Source organism: Bombus pascuorum, chromosome 5, assembly GCF_905332965.1.
Source record: "Bombus pascuorum chromosome 5, iyBomPasc1.1, whole genome shotgun sequence".
Lineage (NCBI taxonomy): Eukaryota > Metazoa > Arthropoda > Insecta > Hymenoptera > Apidae > Bombus > Bombus pascuorum.
The window spans coordinates 11,510,595-11,529,267 of NC_083492.1; the positions used below are offsets into that span (position 1 = coordinate 11,510,595).

At 32.3% G+C, this 18,673-nt stretch overlaps 4 protein-coding genes and 1 long non-coding RNA gene across 13 annotated transcripts in view; 2 read left to right on the forward strand and 3 right to left on the reverse strand.

Annotated features, from left to right (window-relative positions):
* The window catches only part of LOC132906721 (catenin delta-2), a 48,418-nt gene extending 42,883 nt beyond the window's left edge, over positions 1 to 5,535 (reverse strand). For 7 of the 8 annotated variants that reach the window (XM_060959158.1, XM_060959159.1, XM_060959157.1 and 4 more), the window contains exon 1: positions 4,115 to 4,582. The gene's annotated coding sequence lies outside the window, so the exon portion shown is untranslated. Of the gene's footprint in view, positions 1 to 4,114; positions 4,583 to 4,779 lie in introns of those variants that run through there. The other variant, XM_060959150.1, reaches the window with a different exon arrangement.
* LOC132906746 (uncharacterized) lies at positions 4,368 to 5,028 on the forward strand. Of its 2 annotated transcripts, none has more exons than XR_009658033.1 (2): positions 4,368 to 4,480; positions 4,580 to 5,028. It is a non-coding gene; the product is annotated as an uncharacterized LOC132906746 (long non-coding RNA). The 2 variants fall into 2 exon arrangements; XR_009658034.1 differs by having other exon boundaries at positions 4,376 to 4,484.
* A 384-nt stretch (positions 5,536 to 5,919) lies between the features above and the next one.
* LOC132906737 (replication factor C subunit 4) lies at positions 5,920 to 7,907 on the reverse strand. Its single transcript, XM_060959199.1, has 6 exons — positions 7,700 to 7,907; positions 7,355 to 7,630; positions 6,579 to 6,972; positions 6,392 to 6,505; positions 6,122 to 6,205; positions 5,920 to 6,062 (listed from the first exon to the last, which is right to left on the reverse strand). Exons 1-6 carry the CDS (start codon positions 7,810 to 7,812, stop codon positions 5,970 to 5,972), a joined length of 1,074 nt encoding a protein of 357 aa, XP_060815182.1. The 5' UTR covers positions 7,813 to 7,907; the 3' UTR covers positions 5,920 to 5,969.
* A 188-nt stretch (positions 7,908 to 8,095) lies between these two features.
* Positions 8,096 to 14,016, forward strand: LOC132906725 (tyrosine-protein kinase transmembrane receptor Ror2). Its single transcript, XM_060959175.1, has 6 exons — positions 8,096 to 8,715; positions 8,800 to 8,990; positions 9,062 to 9,323; positions 9,400 to 9,642; positions 9,912 to 10,135; positions 10,311 to 14,016. The coding sequence occupies exons 1-6, from the start codon at positions 8,652 to 8,654 to the stop codon at positions 11,310 to 11,312; spliced, it is 1,986 nt and encodes a 661-aa protein (XP_060815158.1). The 5' UTR covers positions 8,096 to 8,651; the 3' UTR covers positions 11,313 to 14,016.
* A 70-nt stretch (positions 14,017 to 14,086) lies between these two features.
* Positions 14,087 to 18,476, reverse strand: LOC132906728 (RUN domain-containing protein 1-like). The gene is made up of 9 exons (XM_060959181.1): positions 17,985 to 18,476; positions 17,784 to 17,877; positions 17,507 to 17,674; positions 16,952 to 17,132; positions 16,784 to 16,878; positions 15,942 to 16,700; positions 15,765 to 15,862; positions 15,600 to 15,694; positions 14,087 to 15,498 (listed from the first exon to the last, which is right to left on the reverse strand). The coding sequence occupies exons 1-9, from the start codon at positions 18,137 to 18,139 to the stop codon at positions 15,392 to 15,394; spliced, it is 1,752 nt and encodes a 583-aa protein (XP_060815164.1). The 5' UTR covers positions 18,140 to 18,476; the 3' UTR covers positions 14,087 to 15,391.
* Positions 18,477 to 18,673: the final 197 nt, after the last annotated feature.

Sequence of the window (18,673 nt, forward strand, 5' to 3'; positions counted from 1 at the left end):
CGTGTCTTTCTAGAAACTTAATTACCAGTCCATGCACTGGAATGTTTAACATATTCCATACCTACCATGGAGAGAGGTAAGCGTTTTGGAAGTAGTTTTGGATTCAAGTGGTAAAATTAGATTAGTATCTGCTATACTCGAATGATACAGAGAGTAATATTCTCTACCGTAACCCACCGAAAGTCCATGTAACAGGAGAGCGCGTTAACGGAGAAAAAGTACTAATGGAAATCGTTGGAATTCTTTTCTAAAAGAACACAGCTCACATTCACGAACATCGTGAAGCCATAAAGCGATTCTTCAGCCACTTTTCAGCCTCCCCGGAGAGCAAGCATTCTAGAGCGAGCAACATTGTTGCGCGAGCTTGGTCCGTGCAGTACCATAAATCTAAACTTCCGAGTGTTCTTTGCACATTGAAATATTTCTATTGAAAGTAGCAGGAAATCTGGTAAGCACGTGGTTGCACATAACGCCAGATGCGATAGACCACGCTGGAGCTTGTTTCAAACGGAACATTGTCGCTTTTGCGATGCCATATCTTCCGCTGAAGGACATTAAACACGACCGCCTAAACCATACACGAGAATAAGACAGATTCTCTTCATTCTCGCCTATTGCCTTTCATTTCGGAGCTGAAGTAGAAGCAGATGGAAATCGCGGTAGATCCATCTTCTAAGTATTCTTTCCCTCATAATGATCAAAAGAACGGTCGTAAAGTAATTCGAGAACCCATATCTGTAAAAAGCAGCCACTTGTTGCCGGATTTTAATATATCTCTAGTATCCTCCATAAAAATGTCCCGCGCTATAGGTCACCTTGTTATTAGCCGTTTAAGCAACTTGTTGCGTTGCATTATTCGGGGAAACAGTAACAAGCTCTATCGGATCGCGGCCGAACCGCGGTGTTCCAGTCAAGCAAGCTTGCGGTTTATCGACATCCTCGGTGAATACTGAAAGATTATCCTGTTTTGCTACCGTGACCGATGAATCTAGAGATGCAACGAAACCTCTGACTACTGCTCGACCGCACGCTCGCTTTTCAAGAAACTACGTTTTTCACCATCTCCAGCGGATTATTCATCATCGAACGATAAAGACGAGTGGGATCGTTCGTTACTTTCGTCTGTGCAATTAGGCGGCTGAAGCTTATCGTATGTTCCTGACGAATGGTGAAAAACGCAGCAGAATTTGGATGCTGATATATACATATATATATATATATATATATATATATATACGTAGTTCGTACATAGTGTATATCTATGCTATGGAACGATGCAACTTCGCCTCTTATCTAACCGGATATAAACAGAGACCGGGCAGTGTCGGCAAGCAAGGCTCCGCGAGATGCGTTCTAAGAGCGTAGAAGCAACTCGTACGATACGATGCTCACTTTGTAAGCCTTTATTACGAGTTTTCTTGCTAGTATAGTTGTTGCAGCTTGGCGTCGTATTAATTCGTAGATATTCTTTCGAAGGTAGCTTGTTCGTGTCGATGATGTGTTCGTGTTGATCATTATTTAACTCATATTGTGAATGGACAATATATGTGGCATCCATGGAATTGGTGTTTAATTAAATTAGAATTATTAAAACAATGGTTGATTAGCATCTGAAATCAATTAGTTGTATGCAAATTATATGGTAAATATGATATTATTCTCTAATTAGCTGAACCGTTATGTTACGATCATTTATCTGCTTAGAGTGAGAAATTAATAGGGGGGACGTCGAATTACGATAATCGTAAATCGACACCCATGTGAATAACGTAGCATTCTATCTGTTCTAATCATCATTGTAATATCGATCGGCATATTATTTATATACTGATATAATGGTAATGCATGTAACGTTATAAGATAGCTGAAAATAAATCTTTAATCTGAACGAATTAGTTCAAAGAGTAATCAGCATTAGCAGCATCCTGTCACTCTATGCTCTGGATAAGAAATTAAATCCTGCGCTTGCAAATACAGGGTTAATTCGTGTTCTCACATTCAGGTCAATATACCTCGGACCAGCATATGTGCGTCATCAAACGATGTCTCGAAATTTCCTTCTATCTGCATAAAAGAGATACCCACGATTTAGGTATACACGTGAGAAAAGTATCGTACAATGAAATTAGATAATTTATACGATAACGAACAAAAACATTGGCACAGATTAACTTTTCTCGCAAATCCTGTATAAATTCGTAAATATGGCCCTTTATTTCTCTGTTGTAAAATATAACTCAAAAATTTTAAACAGTTATGATATTTATGTCTGTCCTTAAGTCACAGTATAGTCAAGAATCACCCTTTTCCAATTATATCAATTACAAGATGTTCTATACCTATAAACTCCTTACTCCTTTTAACTAAAACATATGTAAATATATTACGTTGAATTATGTTATACGTATGTATATTATATTACATAAACTAGGTAAATAAATTTTTTAAATTTAATAACTTATTAAAATATATCTAACATGAACGATGAGAACCACTATCTCTACCTATTTGTAAGAGACGATAAAAAGAAAAATAAATTGATTTTACTAAAATAAACATATGTTCTCTATTCGATATACTTCGTATTGAAGTGTTTGCTTCCTCGCAAAAAAGTTGCACCCGCGAAATAGTTAATCCCTGTGAAGTTACTACCATGACAAATTATATAAGACGTGTATCTATTCGAAGTTAGGTTATAGTTGACGTTCCATACGAACAAACCTTTCTGCTCCTCTGTACATCAGGCGGTAGATGGGTAATGCCACTAACTGCTGCAACGTATATCCTCAAAAGATCCATAAGTCACGCCGCTGAATGCTACCACTTTGAATTACGTTGGCAAGCGTGCGATGGACGCGCGGCATCGAATGTCGCGTACGCTTCAAAACAAAAACAATGCCCACGCCTACTCTCCCGAGAAATGCCATTGTACCGAAGTAACAAGTGCAATCCTGTCCACAATCGACTCGATCAAGGATTTTTTCCAAAAACCAATAATCGAACATAAGAGCAGAAACAATAGTAGTCCCATCTATATGACAATCGGAAGACTCAGTCGCGACACCAATCATTTCCTACTACCTTGTCAATATAAGTTACATCGACCGTTCGTAATTCGCGAAATCAAGTGTAAGGATTTTAAGAATCAAGCTGATGAGCGCCATATTTAATATCTGTAATCATTATACTTCATATTTCCTAGTTTTACAGCTACAACTTATCTTAGCAATTTGACTTGCTCGATTTGATTTTTACGTGACTCAAATATAATATCGCATCGATATCTGCTTACGCATCATTAGATTAATTTACTTATTGATAAAGACGTTGATCCAAGATTCGTACATATCGGTGAAAATGACTCAACAATCGTTGAATTAAATATACGCTAGACAGATGTAAAATGTATGATATTTTAACCATTAACTATTCAAAATGTATACTTTTTTTATATTCTAAAGTACTTCCACATTTATACAGATAGAAATAATAGATAGGAATAAGATAAAAACGAGAATTAAACATAATCATGTACATATGCAACAGTAAAGTTGGATATCCATGACAAACTAAAACAGTTTTGACGCGTTATTTACCCGAATCTTTTACTTTTGGGCCACGCCGTTCTCATTTGGAATAAATTATCTAAAAGTTAATAACTACTTTCCTATTGTGTAAATCGTATATATAAAGATACATAATTCCTAAAAAGATCAGTTTCTCTGAAATACTCATATATCTTTACGGTCTAGCGTTTATCAATGCTTTCTTCACGCAACTGCGTTTACAGGTTAGAAAGCATAGTCTCGTTAATATTACAACAACCGGCTTTTGATATGTAGCTAAATATGTTATACAATCGTAATTAGAATTAAAGTAATATGACGAAAGTAAGTAACTATACGTAATCATGCTTTTATTTCGATAAAAATATCAATTTATTATTATTATCAACACCACTCACATATTTATAATTGCAGAAATGATTTATCTTTTAGACAAGCTTGATAGTTATAGTGTCAAATACTTGTTTTAAAGGGCAGATGGTATCTGATAAGCAACTAATCAATTTAACCACCAAAGGTCAATTCATCGCTATATTCAAATCGCTCACCTTTTCTACGATATTTCCCACGCCGGAAGTCCCTCGTCACATTCCAAGAAGCTTCGTCGCACGACGTAATATACCGGCGACGAATCCGCAAATTCGTTCCCTCGGCCGGCCGATACGCGTCCCGTGTGTGTCATCCACCCTCTCTGTCCACCGCACGTTTTCTTCCACAACACTGTTTTTTTCACGAACACGATTCAGCGCCGATATATTTATGATTCCTCTCTAAAAAGAGAGAAGATACGGTTACGTGGAAAGTTGAGTCGCACTGTCAACCGTGGTGACGATAATGCTCAATATCATCAAGAGCCTCAGGGGCAAACGTAGAAACGAAAGTGCCGGAATACTGAAAAATATTTTCTTCCCGTGGTACGTAAGTATATCCTTTGTCACCGTCGGTCGAACAGTGATTTCATTCGGCACAAAAGGGAAATCACGGAGAAGAACCAACTATTCTGACTCACGTAGAAAAAATTGCACGAATAACACGGCACGTATTCGGCGTTGATAGTTCGACGAGAGCGTGCCGACTGGACGACAATAAAATCTCATGCCAGTAGACACCACCGCCGCCGCCGTTGCAGCCGAGATTTTCTCGCCGGGAAAAACACGCACACACACACAGTCAACCGTGTTCACAAGAACAAGAGAGAGACCCACGAACCTACCGGTGAATGCTGTCTCATACGCCGAAGAATCCACCGTGTGATAATACGTTCGATCGTAGTCGCTGATAGTGAAATCCTCCCGCACCAGGATCTTGTCTCAAGATTCCGAACATCTCCTGTACACACACTCTCCGTCGGATTCTTTCTCTCCTCGGGTTCCTCCCTGTCGTCTCTCTATCTTTATCTTTCTGTAGAAACAAATCTTTCGCGCTTTCTTTCTTCCCTTCTTTCCTTCTTTCTGTTGCAAGGCTTTGCTCTCGTTTACTACGGAACAAATTGAAATCAATTCACACGAGTAACACCGATCAACTCAATGGCTCTTTGGAGATGTCCTAGCATCCTGGTACGGGCGTCGTTTCTGCAGCACGTCGTACGTCTCCGTAGAATCAAATAGGCGATTTCTCTGATTCGAGTTATTTGCTCGCGTCTTAAACGTCCGCGACAAAAGACCGAAATATATACGCACGGTACGCGGCCTTTCGAAGAAACGAAAGAATATACGGAGCACTGGCTACACTTTTTTTTCCTCGCCTGTAATTGTTAGACCCGTTCGCAATACGCTTTCGAACGACGCAGGCATGCAGTATAATTTTGTCGGGACTCGATTGTTCACGGAACACGATTTCGAGCGTGCACGTGCGGCAGAGTACGCAGAAACCGCAATTTTTTTACGGACACATCCCCGACTTGTCTCCTCCTCGCCAACGCCTACACGATACACATTGCACGCAGCAACGACGCCCCTACACGCCGATGACAGTGGTTCTCAAACCGTTGCATCGTTCGCCACTGCTTGCCGATAGATTGCGCGACGGAATTGCATTCCTTCGATCTTGGAAATCGGTTCTTCCCTAGATTATAAGCCTCATTATTAGCGTGTTTTAAATTTTATTTCGTAACTGTAATGACAATTATAATGCTTTTTAAATACACTAATCGAGTACGAAGCTATCGTTAAACTTATAATACTTTGTTTCGACAATATCTAGTATTATAAAAATAAGAAATTTTTTACATAAAGAAGAATGTGAAATTAGTACTAGGGAAATTATACATATGCAGGGAATGCGACGTTAGTAATGTTGTTTCACTATTGAGCGACTTCAGCGTATTATTTTAAATAGGCAAAATGAAATGGAATTTGTAGAAAAAGTAATAAATATTTATTAATACATTTGAAAAAATAACTTTTATACTAATTCATAAGCTTTTATAATACCGCAACAAAGATTTATAAGTTGTATATATTCACTTCCACCATCTAGCAACCTATAATTACATTCCTGAAAACAAAAGAAATAATATATAACGCGTACTACTGTAAGTAATTTTATAATCTTACCCCTAGTCTATCTGCAATGAGAGTTTTCTGCTTATCTGTTAATTCATTGGAATATATAATTCTTTCACTGAGCTGCTCAATAACCTGTAGAAATTATTTATATATACAATATACATATCATTTTAACTTCTTTATTTTAACTATTCTTATCATTTTATTCTTATCAACTACGCAATCGCTTTTGCTTGCGATCGACAAATGACACTGTGCGGAAGACAAGTGTTGTACCGAAGAGGCTAACAAATAATTTATGTAATAAATAAAGCTCACTTGTGATGTAGCATATGCTTCTAACATAAATTGATCAATAAATTCCTCTGCCTTGCTATAATCTTTTGTCTTGCATACATTCATTAAATCATCCAACCATTTATCAGGTACAATCTACAATTATTTTATTATGCCAATAAAGCACTATTATTTCTATTTGCTATTTAAAATAAAAACTGTACATTACCCCAATAATTTCAATAATATCATCAACAGTAATATCGATGCCTTTGCCTTTCAACCTTGTAATGGACTGCAAACACGTTATGGCGCGTCGTAAATCTCCACCCGAGGCTTCGACAATTTTTAGTAGGACAGGCTTCGTTGCCTTCAAGTCCTCCTCTTTACATATATATTCTAATCTTTCAACAATTTTATCTTCTCCCAACGGTTTAAATCTGAATTTTGTACAACGAGAAGTCAAAGGTTCTATGATTCTCGATACATAGTTACAAATTAAACAAAACCGGGTACTATGAGATTCTTTTTCCATAGTACGACGAAGTGCAGCTTGTGCAGCATTAGTCATACTATCTGCCTCGTCTAAGATAATAATTTTGAAAGGTGGACAACTTTTCCCACTAAAACAGAAATATTACTATTATACCAAATTATCATTTAATGTATTTACAATCTTTTCTACATGATATGCCTCAGATTGTGCCTTTGTCATAGAAATTACAAGAACAATATACAGGACTATTAAAGATGAACATTAATTCTTGTCTGCTTCTGATACAGAACCAAAAATTTAAAACTTGATAATATTTTGGACAATCTGTTCAAAGCATATTGATTTTTAGTTGGCAATAAGAGTTATAAAATTCCTTTTTTGTAACTCCTGATTACAACTATATTCTTTAAATAGTCTATATACATAGCTCTACTGTAATTCTCATACCTTTTACTAATCATCATTGGCTTAAGACTAACATTATAAGATTAATATGACGATGAACATACTCATCTCTCATACCACCTGCTGTAAGTTGTGCAAAAGATTTGATTTTATCTCTTACAACTTGGATACCTCTTTCATCAGAAGCATTTAATTCCAGTAGTCTTTCTTTGTAGAGACTGCCAAATAATTGTCTAGCCGCAGCTAGTATAGTACTTGTTTTACCAGTACCAGGTGGGCCATAAAATAATAGATTTGGAAAATCTCCACCTGTTAAACATTGTCTCAATACCTCTACTACTTCTGCCTGTTCAACAACGTCTTCTACAGTTCTTGGTCGGCTATAAAAATAACAAAATCTTAAAATTTACCAAAGCGATGCAATTTAGGTTATACTAGTAAACTATTACTATTTCTCAACCCATGGCGTTGCAGAACCACTATGTTCTTCCTTCGAACGTGAAGTTGAAGCCTTTTTAGGCTCACCAGGTCCTAATTTGCCAGTTTTTAGAAATGCCTGCATAATTCTTTTATCTTGAACTTTCTCAAAGAAATAATCTTAAGAAATAAAACAGGATTTGTTCCCGCGCATTTTGTTTCTAAATACTATTGTACCAACATTACGACTAAAAGTTTCTAAAATAAGTTATTCTCATTCTAACTACATATACTTTGCTACTACAGAAATTTCAATTGTTTTCAATGATATTTTTAATTATTATTGATTTCATTAACTTTTCGCAAATACACATGATTATAAATATTTAATATATCATGCAAATTCCAAAAACATATATTTAAGAAATTTGAACGATTGTTCGACTTCGTTATCGAATGCAAATACTGTTCTAGTTCCAAATATCTGTTAGATTAGCAACTACTTACATTCGTTACAAAACGAACAAATTTACCATTTACTCATCGTACCAATGTTGTAAATAAAGGGGTGAATTGGCTGTATTAGTTAATTACACATATGATAGACAAAAACAAGAGTTTTCTTAGAACCGTTTAATTATAATTGCTATACGAATTATGTATTCGATACTATAACTCGGTTCATTGACTTTATTTTTGTTAAATATTCGTACTGCTCATATCGAAAACAGTTTAAAAAATTAGAATCAATAATTGTAATATTCAATCCGTGATCATCGAATACGCGTAAAAGTTCAATTATCGCGTAAAATGGAGTATCAAAATCGATTGTGTATGAAAAAATACTTAATTTACACAATGGATTTGATGCGGTTTAGTATACATTAAATGAATACCGGCCAACAGCATATTTCTTATGTGAACGAATTTTTTGTTTAAACATGTGATATTTTTTCTTGGCGTTCTTTCAAGCTGTATATATAAATGATGATGTTCTGGATTGTTTCTCTGATAGCAATTATTTTGCATTTCAGTTCTGCACAAACTAGTATGTATTTCATACAGCAAAAACATGTAACTCTATAAGAACTCTGTAAGAAATATTTCTAATTTAAATTTCTTGTTTTCGTAGAACCTGAATCACAAGGTTATTGTGCACCATACAATGGTAAGATTTGTAAGAAATATTTAACTGGAATTGGAAAAGTATGGTTCAATGATTCCAATGATAATCCTGGAGGATGGTTGAATGAACGTATCACAACTAATTTATGGGAGGAATTGATACAACGACTTGTTGAACCATGTCGTTCAGCTGCAGAGGTAATTAATTAATGATATATTAAATTAATAAAGATATAAAGAGGTATGAAAGGAATATTTAATCATTTTAGAAAATGCTATGTATGTATGCTTTTCCACAATGTCACAACTCAGTTGGTCTACCATTATGTTATGAAGACTGTATGGCAGTACGTCATCAATTCTGTTTCAATGACTGGGCAATGATAGAGGATAACAAACAGAGAGATATTTATATCAGATCAAGAGGACATTTCACATTACCAGATTGTGAATCACTGCCAAAAGTAGTTAAAGGAAACACGACCTGTTCTCATATTCATTTGACTGATATGAATGAAGAACTTGTTACATGTAAAGCAAACTTAAAATGTTTTTAGAAGCTATTAAACATCTGTATCTTTAACATTTTAATCATATTTTATTTCAGATGATTGTGTCCAGGGCAATGGTAGGTTTTACATGGGCAAAGTAAATAAAACAAGATTAGGTTTGGATTGTCAGTCATGGAATGCACAAGTGCCACATAGTCATGATAGACCACCAGATGTCTTCCCTCAAATTCGTTATGGAGAGAATTATTGCAGAAATGCAGGTGGAGAAGAACCAATGCCATGGTGTTTTACTATGGATCCTCATATAAGATGGCAACATTGTGATATTCCTATGTGTGGTATGCATTTAACATTTTATACAATGTAATAAGATATAAGTAATTGAATGCATCTTTTTTCTATCCTTAACTCTTTCACACTCAATGCCATATATACACAACATTGTACTTTGAACAAATTATTCACTAACTAAATATATAGATATATATTTGTTCTTATGTTAGTGCATCGTATCTTGTTTACAAAAATATTAAAAAACATGAGTTTCTACTGTTTACTATTAAGAGTTTCTACTAATAATAATTAATAAAAAGAATTTTTCCTACAGCCCAAAAAACATTTGATCCTAAAAAGGTTAATGCAGATAACGTAACAAGTAAAGTTTTGGAAATTGATCCTAAAGACCTAGTAATGGACACATTATTTACTCCAATGTTTGTATTTATATTATCTTCATTACTATTTGTAATTATAGTTGGAAGTTCATTATCTCTTATTTTAAGTCATAGACTTCATAAAAGACATCAAGGATATAACCCTACGGATAATCAGGTATATTACAAAAGATTAACTTCTATTGATTGTATTACTAAATTAACATAATCTGAAAATGTAATGCCCAGAAAAATGTTGCTGAGTCTGGTATTCAAAACCATTATAATATCTATAACCAAAACAATAATAATGTATATGTATATTTTATGTTACATTTATATATAATTTCCAGTATGTCGGTATTGATTTAGATAAATTACCGAGCAACGATGCATACCACAAAACGACTGCACAACTTAATCCGAAATTGGAGAAACTCGAATTTCCAAGAAATAATATCATTTACGTTCGAGATTTAGGACAAGGCGCATTTGGTAGAGTATTCCAAGCAAAAGCGCCTGGTCTCGTTCCTGGTGAAGAATTCACCAATGTTGCTGTAAAGATGTTAAAAGAAGAAGCGTCGGATGATCTTCTCAAGGATTTTGAACGAGAAGCATGTCTTCTCGCCGAATTTGATCACCCAAATATCGTCAAATTATTAGGTGTATGCGCATTAGGTCGACCAATGTGTCTCCTTTTCGAGTACATGGGTCGTGGTGATTTGAATGAATTTCTACGATCTTGCTCGCCAGGAAATTATATCATTCGAAGCCTAGAAAAAGACGAACATTTCACAGATTCTCGTCTATCACACATGGATTTAATTAATATTGCACTTCAAGTAGCATCCGGAATGGTGTACTTGTCAGATCGAAAATTCGTTCATCGAGATCTTGCAACACGAAATTGTTTGATCAATGATCAAATGATCGTAAAGATAGCAGATTTTGGCTTATCGCAAAAAATCTATTTACAAGATTATTACAAAGGTGACGAACAAGATGCTATTCCAGTTAGATGGATGCCTTTAGAAAGTATATTGTACAATAAGTATACTGTCGAGTCTGATGTGTGGGCGTTCGCAGTGTGCTTATGGGAAATATTTAGTTTTGCGCTTCAGCCTTATTACGGAATGACGCACGAAGAAGTTGTAAAATACATTAAAGAGGGCAATGTACTCCAATGCCCTGAAAATACTCCACCTGCGGTATACGATCTAATGAAGCTCTGTTGGAACAGGAGACCATCGGATAGACCTACTTTCAGAACAATTTATAACACCCTTGATACTATAAAATACAATCTGGAAGCAGAAAATAAGTCGGACAGTGTACCATTGCGTATTCACGTTTGAGCCTGATAATAATTTGTCTCTGAAGGGAATTCAATAATTCACATAATTATGAAGTAAGTGATATTTATGGAAAGGTAAACGTAAGTAAGTGGTAAATTATACTACATGTTACACACAATTGCCTTTGTTACGTTTGTTATGTAGCCTTATTAAATTAATTGATCAAAATATTTATGAAAAGTGTGTTAATAGTAACACGTATTGGTTACTATTATGTTTACAAGAATGATTGCACAAATGCATTAAGTTAAATTGGAAAAATATTTTTATTTGATTTATAGCCAATTCTTGTAAATATACATATACACTACTAAATCAATTGTTTTCTACAAAATGGAAAATTTCAAATTTTGCTCGATCATGTTTACAATTACTAAACTTAAATGCTGTTTAAAATAATTTTCATAATACCTTTTTAGATTATAAAGCTGCTAACAATTTATTTATTACTAATTTATTTAAACTTATATCGAAACTAAAGAACTGAAGACTGGTATGTACGAAGAACATATATATGTAATCAAGATACTGTATGAGTGTTTCAGAATAATTTTCCACACATACAAATCTCAATCTTCAATTTGCGTTCTGCCTATTGTGATTTCACGCATTCCGTCAACGAATTTTACAATAATATAACATGTTTCTAACTGCCATTAAAAGATGAAATACACATAACAGTCCAATCTAATGGTAAGAATAAAACACAACAATACAAAGATTTCAGTGGTAGTACTACCATTATAGAATACTTATTATATAAGTAATCGGAATCCAAAACTCAATGTGTTTTTTCGAAGTAAATAATAGATTAATTTGTGTGTTGCTATTAATATTAACTTGTTTCTATTTACAAAAAGTTAGAAATATGCTTATAAAAAGATACGGTATTGCTGTTAACTCTTCTTAAAAGATTTCATAAAATTTTCTTATATAAATATAAGAATGATGCTTAAAATGTTTGTTTAATGTTCTACCAAAAAAAAAACTTAGTTTTAAGTGATAAAGGTTCAATAATTATATTGTAAGAATAGTGGATTTTTTGCATTATATTTCATTTTAACATAATTATGAAGATACAAATTTATATAATTATTTGTATAAATTTTTAATGCTTGTTATTTCTATGATTAAAAGTGTAGAGATTGATGATACATTTTTTAACTAACATAATTTTTATACTATCTGTGAATATAAAAGACACTTTTATCTTTTCCTCTACTTCTTCTTGGTACATTTTTATGAGGAATTGAAGAAGAATGTACTAGTTGACCTGATAATTATGGCTATATGCATACATATTTATATGTGTAATTGTATGTACTAGATATATTTGCAATGCTTTTTTTTACTACTTCAGATAAGAAATATCTTTAGAGACATACATTATGTTATAGAAAACAGACGAACTTTCCTATATATAAATATATATAAAGCAAATAGAAAAATAATAATGTTTTGCTAAAGCCTAAGACAGATAATACTGAATTTATATAACTATGTGAACAATTTGGCTATAAAAAAATGGGTTTATATTTAGCAACGTTATATGTAAACTGTCCTTAATTGTTAGATGTTAGATCGTTGCTGTACCAAAAACCATAGCCTATTTAATGTACGGAAAATAATATCATTAAAAGCTATTATGACAAATGTTATAGTAAGAAGATAAAAAACATTAAGTGAGTGTATACTGTGCAACTGTTATACATAAGATTTGAAAGTAAATCATTACTGTGGTGTAAACGGTATTTAAATGAATGTTTTACTCATAATACGATTGTTTCAATATATTATTAAATGCAAAAAGTTGTCATAAATGGAGTAAAACTTAGATCAAACTTTTTTAACAATTGCACTTTACTTTTATTTCAACTTTTTGTGATATAGTTTAATTTTTTTCAACTAATATTAAAGCTATCTAGTGCTATTGTTTATCACTGTATTTGCATTCCAATAGATGTGTCACTGATCAGTATTTTCACAAGGATCTGTATGTATATGTTGCAAAGAGCATATTCATTTGTGAATGTTCTATCTTATGCTTAAGTACATAGATATGTAAACTAATGAATGTCATTGTCCAGTTGATTTCTCAAGGCAATTAATTAACTCATTTGGTTGAGCATTAACAAATATGATATACTATATGCAGAAAGTGTGAATGCAATGTTCAAATGCTCTTCCACAAATCTTTTTATATATGACTTTTATATTGTGAAGAAAAGACAAAAGAACTTTTACCAAGTCTGTGCTCTTACATCTGTGTATTTGTATTCTGTATAAGTAGAGTTGTACGTGATATAATATTACGATAATACGTACACAATACGTATTGTCTATGACCAAGAAACTTCTGGTATTATATACTTCGTTGAGTTCAGATGTGTTATTGACAATGGTAGACTCTATTCTGAATTTTATGTACAACAAACTAATCTACTCTGTAAAAACATAGAGATTCCTCGATACTCTATTTTAAACTTCTAATGAAATTCATACATGTGCAAAAGTAATCTAAAGTTGCATCTTATTTTATTGTAAAGAATCATGTTTAACTAAAGAGCTAGTAAAGATTGTGTGCTTTATACTATGAATATCGAGGAATTATCAATGAAATACTACGAACATGTTGAAGAAGAACTGCTATGAAACTTTTACTGATGTACAACTTTTACAAGGAATAAACAACCAATTTCATATATTCCACAGCCTATTTTTTTCTTTATTTCCATGAAGAATGCAACATCGGGATGACAAATTATAAAACCAAGTACATTGCTCCATAAATATATTTCCGCATATTTTTCTCAATAAATTAATGTCAAATCATCATTATGTATATAAAAAGCAGATATTTATATTGTATTATACAGTTAACATTCTTAACGCTACCTTATACATGAAATATCTTATGTAGGCGATATAATAGTCATGTATATCTGCATTGCATATATGTATATCTAGTACACTATTATTCGAAAATAATCCATATGTTCTAATAAGATGTTTCGAAATCTATACGTTTTTCTCATGGAATAATGTTCAGAAAATTAGGAACAATAATTTGTTGCTTTATAGAAGAACATAATATCTAATATTCCTTTTTTCAACTAGCCATGCAATAAAAAGAAATAACTTTTCTTATGATTAACTAAACATGTACACTATACAAATCAATTATAAAAATCTATAAAATACAACATATTGATAATATATTGTAACATCAAAGTACATTGTTATTAGATTTAGTTACTGTTTCAGTGATACGTTACCATAAAATTATATATCTATCAACTGCAATTGTGTAAAGATACTAAAATTAAAAACTAAAGAAGTAAGAATTATGAAATACTAAAAACAACTTTGGTTTATTCTTTGGTTTTTGACAAATATTAATTCTTCATACGAAGTAACATGACTTCTTCTATCCTTCTGATACAATTTAGCATTAAGATCTTAAGTTTAATTATAGTAAAAACCACATTTTTTAATTTTATAAACCTGGTTTCAATTTATGCAAGATTACTTTTTAACTGGTGTAAATAAAAATACTAGCATTTTAAATTTATTAATCTATCGAGAACGCGTAATGTTAAAAAATGTAGTTCAAAATAATTAGATAATGTATATATTTCAGTCCATATTATGTCGGGCAGCATTACATTATTACCTGTACTGCACTTTATATATCATAAGATCATCATTGACATTTTCATGTGCAACATATGATCATTTTTACTGCTTATACTACAATATTTTATATTTTCAAAATAAACTAATTAAGAACCCAAATTTGGAAAATTTAAATTTAAAATACTGACATTTTAAGTCATTACAGCTACATTATTGCATGATAAAACTTATTTAATAATAAATACTCGAAAATGACAAAGGAATGTTCTTGGCAAAATAAAACTAGAAAATTATAAAAAGTGATATACTATTATAATGTCAATATAAAGTTAAAATATACTGTTTGTTATTTATCTAATTGCAGTATTTAGTATTTCGTCTTTGATTTGCTAAAATAAGTACCTCCATACTCTTGTAAATATGATCATTGACATTCTTCGCAATCAAAATGCATCTCTTATATTCTGAAATTGTCTTACCGCTAGATCAACTGGTAGATCAAATTTATAACTTGTAAGACGATCAAGAGTGTGAAATGCATCTTGAAAACCTGTTTGTAACAATAATATGTGAGTATTGTAACCAGATATATTGCAATTAAAATCTATGCTGTTAAAATTAATATTGCTTCTATATGAATATTTTAATTACCTGTTTTTACAACATAACTCCACGAGGTATAATGATTTTCAAGAAGATATTGACATTGCAAAATAAGTTTTAACCAAACGACAAGTTTGTTAGCACTATAATAAGAGAAACACAAATCTTAAATGCTTGTTCGTCACAAGATGATTTGTAACAACATTTACTCACTTAAGGGATGCACATATAAATGCCTTAAAATGAGAATCGTAACTCCTTTTGTATGGATTATGTGATGCAATGATATTCCCAATTGTTGTTAATAAACTCTGAAAATTTTTTAATATCCTTAAAGGAACAAATTCGATTAAAAATGTGAGAAAATATTAGCAAATGTAAAATAGCTACCTGTTTAGAAGAAACAACTCTTCCACCTGCTAAATCAAGATTAAAACTTTGAGATAATTTTTGTGCCGGACTAGAATTGTAACGATGGCCGTTTTTAATTTCATAATACTTCAATACTAGTTCCCATGCATGCATTAGATTAGAAGCAGAAGAGTTTCTTTGGGGAAAACATCCCACAAATGGTACTACACTGTTAGAACGCGCATCAGACATTAAACCGTGTTGTATTAAATCACGTATGGAAGTTGCTAGATGCTTCCTTACAGCGGATGTTACTCTGGCGTTGCAATGTGACATAGAATCTGAATCCGAGGCGTAATCGTTTTCATTAGCGATATCGTCATCTTCCGGGTGACGTTCAGTTTCGGCAATGGTCTCTATAACATGTTCAACTGCAAAATCTAGTCTTGTTCTTAAATCGCGCCAATTATGTACAGAACTTTTCTTAAAATTTCTTCGAACTCTTTCACTACCACATCCTAATTGAGACACTATGAACATATGCAACAGGGCTACAACTTTCTTAACAGTATTCAAAGTCTTTGTTCTACTTTCTTCCTCTGTTTTTCTGTTAAACGATTTTTTAGCATATGAAGTAGAACCAGCAGAACCATTGGTATGTACTGGACATGCACAGGTGCAAGCTAAAGTTTCTGTATTGACTTCTCCTTGAAGATAATTTATAAAACGCTCTAAATCCGCAATTTGTGTTTTTAATTGAGATACTAATTGCTCCTTCATTTTCAAAGGGCTAACAATCTGTAAATTATTTTTTAACTTATTTAATTTCAACCCATCTATCATTATTTCTTTAGTAATTTATCTTATATGAAATAATTTACCTGACTTATAGCATAATCTACTTGCCATCTTAAGTCATCAACTGGTAATTTACAAAGATCATCAACATTGAAATTTAACTTTTCTTTTAGATGGTCTGAAAAAATAATAAATCAACCTAAATTTCAATCAAACAGATGTTTATCTTAATAGTAATCTTTGAAACTTACTGATTATAATACTCTGCCTCTCTAATATCATACTTTGTGGTAAATCTGCATTACCAGTTTCATAAGCATATTTTTCTAAATCTTCCAACTGAGATTTTAGTTGACATATTAATTCTTTTTGTTTTGTTCTTTGTAATGCCATTTTAGATTCAACATCAACATCATTTATTACACCAGATATCTGTTAAATAATATATACTAAAGTAGCTTACTATCTTTTCTTTTTGTAATTATCATATTATACATATATCAATATTCGGGAATTAAATAAGGATTAAAACATATGGCATGAGATTAATAAATTTATGTACTCTATGAATAGCTTACATATAATGATATTTATTTTCTAATAAATAATATTTAAGATTAATAATGAAAGCATATCACGGATTTATAAGCATGTTTATTTACAAACAAAGTGAATACAAACACAGATAAAATACATAAAAAATATAAAAATAGAGGAAAGAAATAAATACAAGAAAAAATAAAAAGGATAATACTAATTAAAAGAATAAATAAGTTACAGGTACATTAGATTTTTATGTAGCTTACGCTTTGCTTGCAGGACATTGGAGAAGTTGGTGTGATTGATCCACTATCAAGTGATAAGTTATTTGTAACATCCGGTATTCCTCTAAAAGCAAACTCTTCTAATTCTTTGAGCAATGTTTCTTTTTCATTTGCAGGTGCATCCACAATTTGTCTTAAACGAAATTGAACCTGTGATAGTTAGAGATAGATAGATATTAAAGATATTAGATATTTATACTTTTTTATGTAAAAAAAATTCATGAATTATATGAACTATATTTTTAAACCCATTTAATACCTGAGCAAAGTGGGTAGTCAATGCTATAAGAGATGAATTTAACATCTCCTGTTCTTCCTCAAGCACTTTTAACCTCTCCATATCGTATGATAAGCTATTAGAATACATTAAAAAATGTTTATAAAATGAAATATTTTGTTATTTAGAAAGCACTACTATCAACAGCACTTCTGTTGTATCCATCAAAGATTAAATACTCACTTCTCCATGTTATCAACATATTTATATTCATCGGCAAAATCATTATCACCATCATTTGCTCCAACAGGCGCCCATCTCTCGCCTGATGGCCTATCACTTTCATCTGAATTTTCGATATCTTCATTCTCGCTACCCTTATATTCGCTAGAACTCATTTTCTTCTTGTTTACGATCCCGATTTCTTTCGAAAATCCTACCTTGCATTCGTAAATTTCTTTATGCCGATTATAGCTAATACGAATGAACGTGTTGTTATGTGATGACTTTTTTTCTTTATTTGTGCATATTAAAGATTTAATTTTTCTTGTAATACATCAGAACGTCTTGCATCTTCATCACGTTTAATCCATTAATTAACTTCTGCGCACGTGTACGAGTAGAAACGTCACTTGTCGCTGTCGATTTTGCGCCTGCTAAGGTGCATCCTCATGTTTAGGACTCGTTCATTTTACGACAAATACATCGCGTTACAATTAATTCGTGTCATACTGCGAATAATATTTAATAATGATTTGTCGCATCGAGTATGCGGTTTTCATCAAGCAACACGTTTATACCAATATATTTTTATACAATCTTCATTTTGCTATGTTAGTCATGTAAAAATCTATCAACTATTGTTTCAGTAATATAGTAGATTAAACGTCGGGACATTATGAACTGTTATGAACATACCATTAGTTTCATCG

Coding starts and splice junctions, on each gene's coding strand:
- LOC132906737 (XM_060959199.1), bottom strand. CDS start 7,812: ATGCAGGCATTTCTAAAAACTGGCAAATTAGGACCTGGTGAGCCTAAA. Junction 7,631..7,699: donor ACGCCATGGGTTGAGAAATA/GTAATAGTTTAC, acceptor TTATTTTTATAG/CCGACCAAGAACTGTAGAAG. Junction 6,206..6,391: donor AAGCATATGCTACATCACAA/GTGAGCTTTATT, acceptor TAATTTCTACAG/GTTATTGAGCAGCTCAGTGA.
- LOC132906725 (XM_060959175.1), top strand. CDS start 8,652: ATGATGATGTTCTGGATTGTTTCTCTGATAGCAATTATTTTGCATTTC. Junction 8,716..8,799: donor TTTCAGTTCTGCACAAACTA/GTATGTATTTCA, acceptor TTGTTTTCGTAG/AACCTGAATCACAAGGTTAT. Junction 10,136..10,310: donor ATAACCCTACGGATAATCAG/GTATATTACAAA, acceptor TATAATTTCCAG/TATGTCGGTATTGATTTAGA.
- LOC132906728 (XM_060959181.1), bottom strand. CDS start 18,139: ATGAGTTCTAGCGAATATAAGGGTAGCGAGAATGAAGATATCGAAAAT. Junction 17,133..17,506: donor CAATGTCCTGCAAGCAAAGC/GTAAGCTACATA, acceptor ATTATTTAACAG/ATATCTGGTGTAATAAATGA. Junction 16,701..16,783: donor TAGATTATGCTATAAGTCAG/GTAAATTATTTC, acceptor AATAATTTACAG/ATTGTTAGCCCTTTGAAAAT.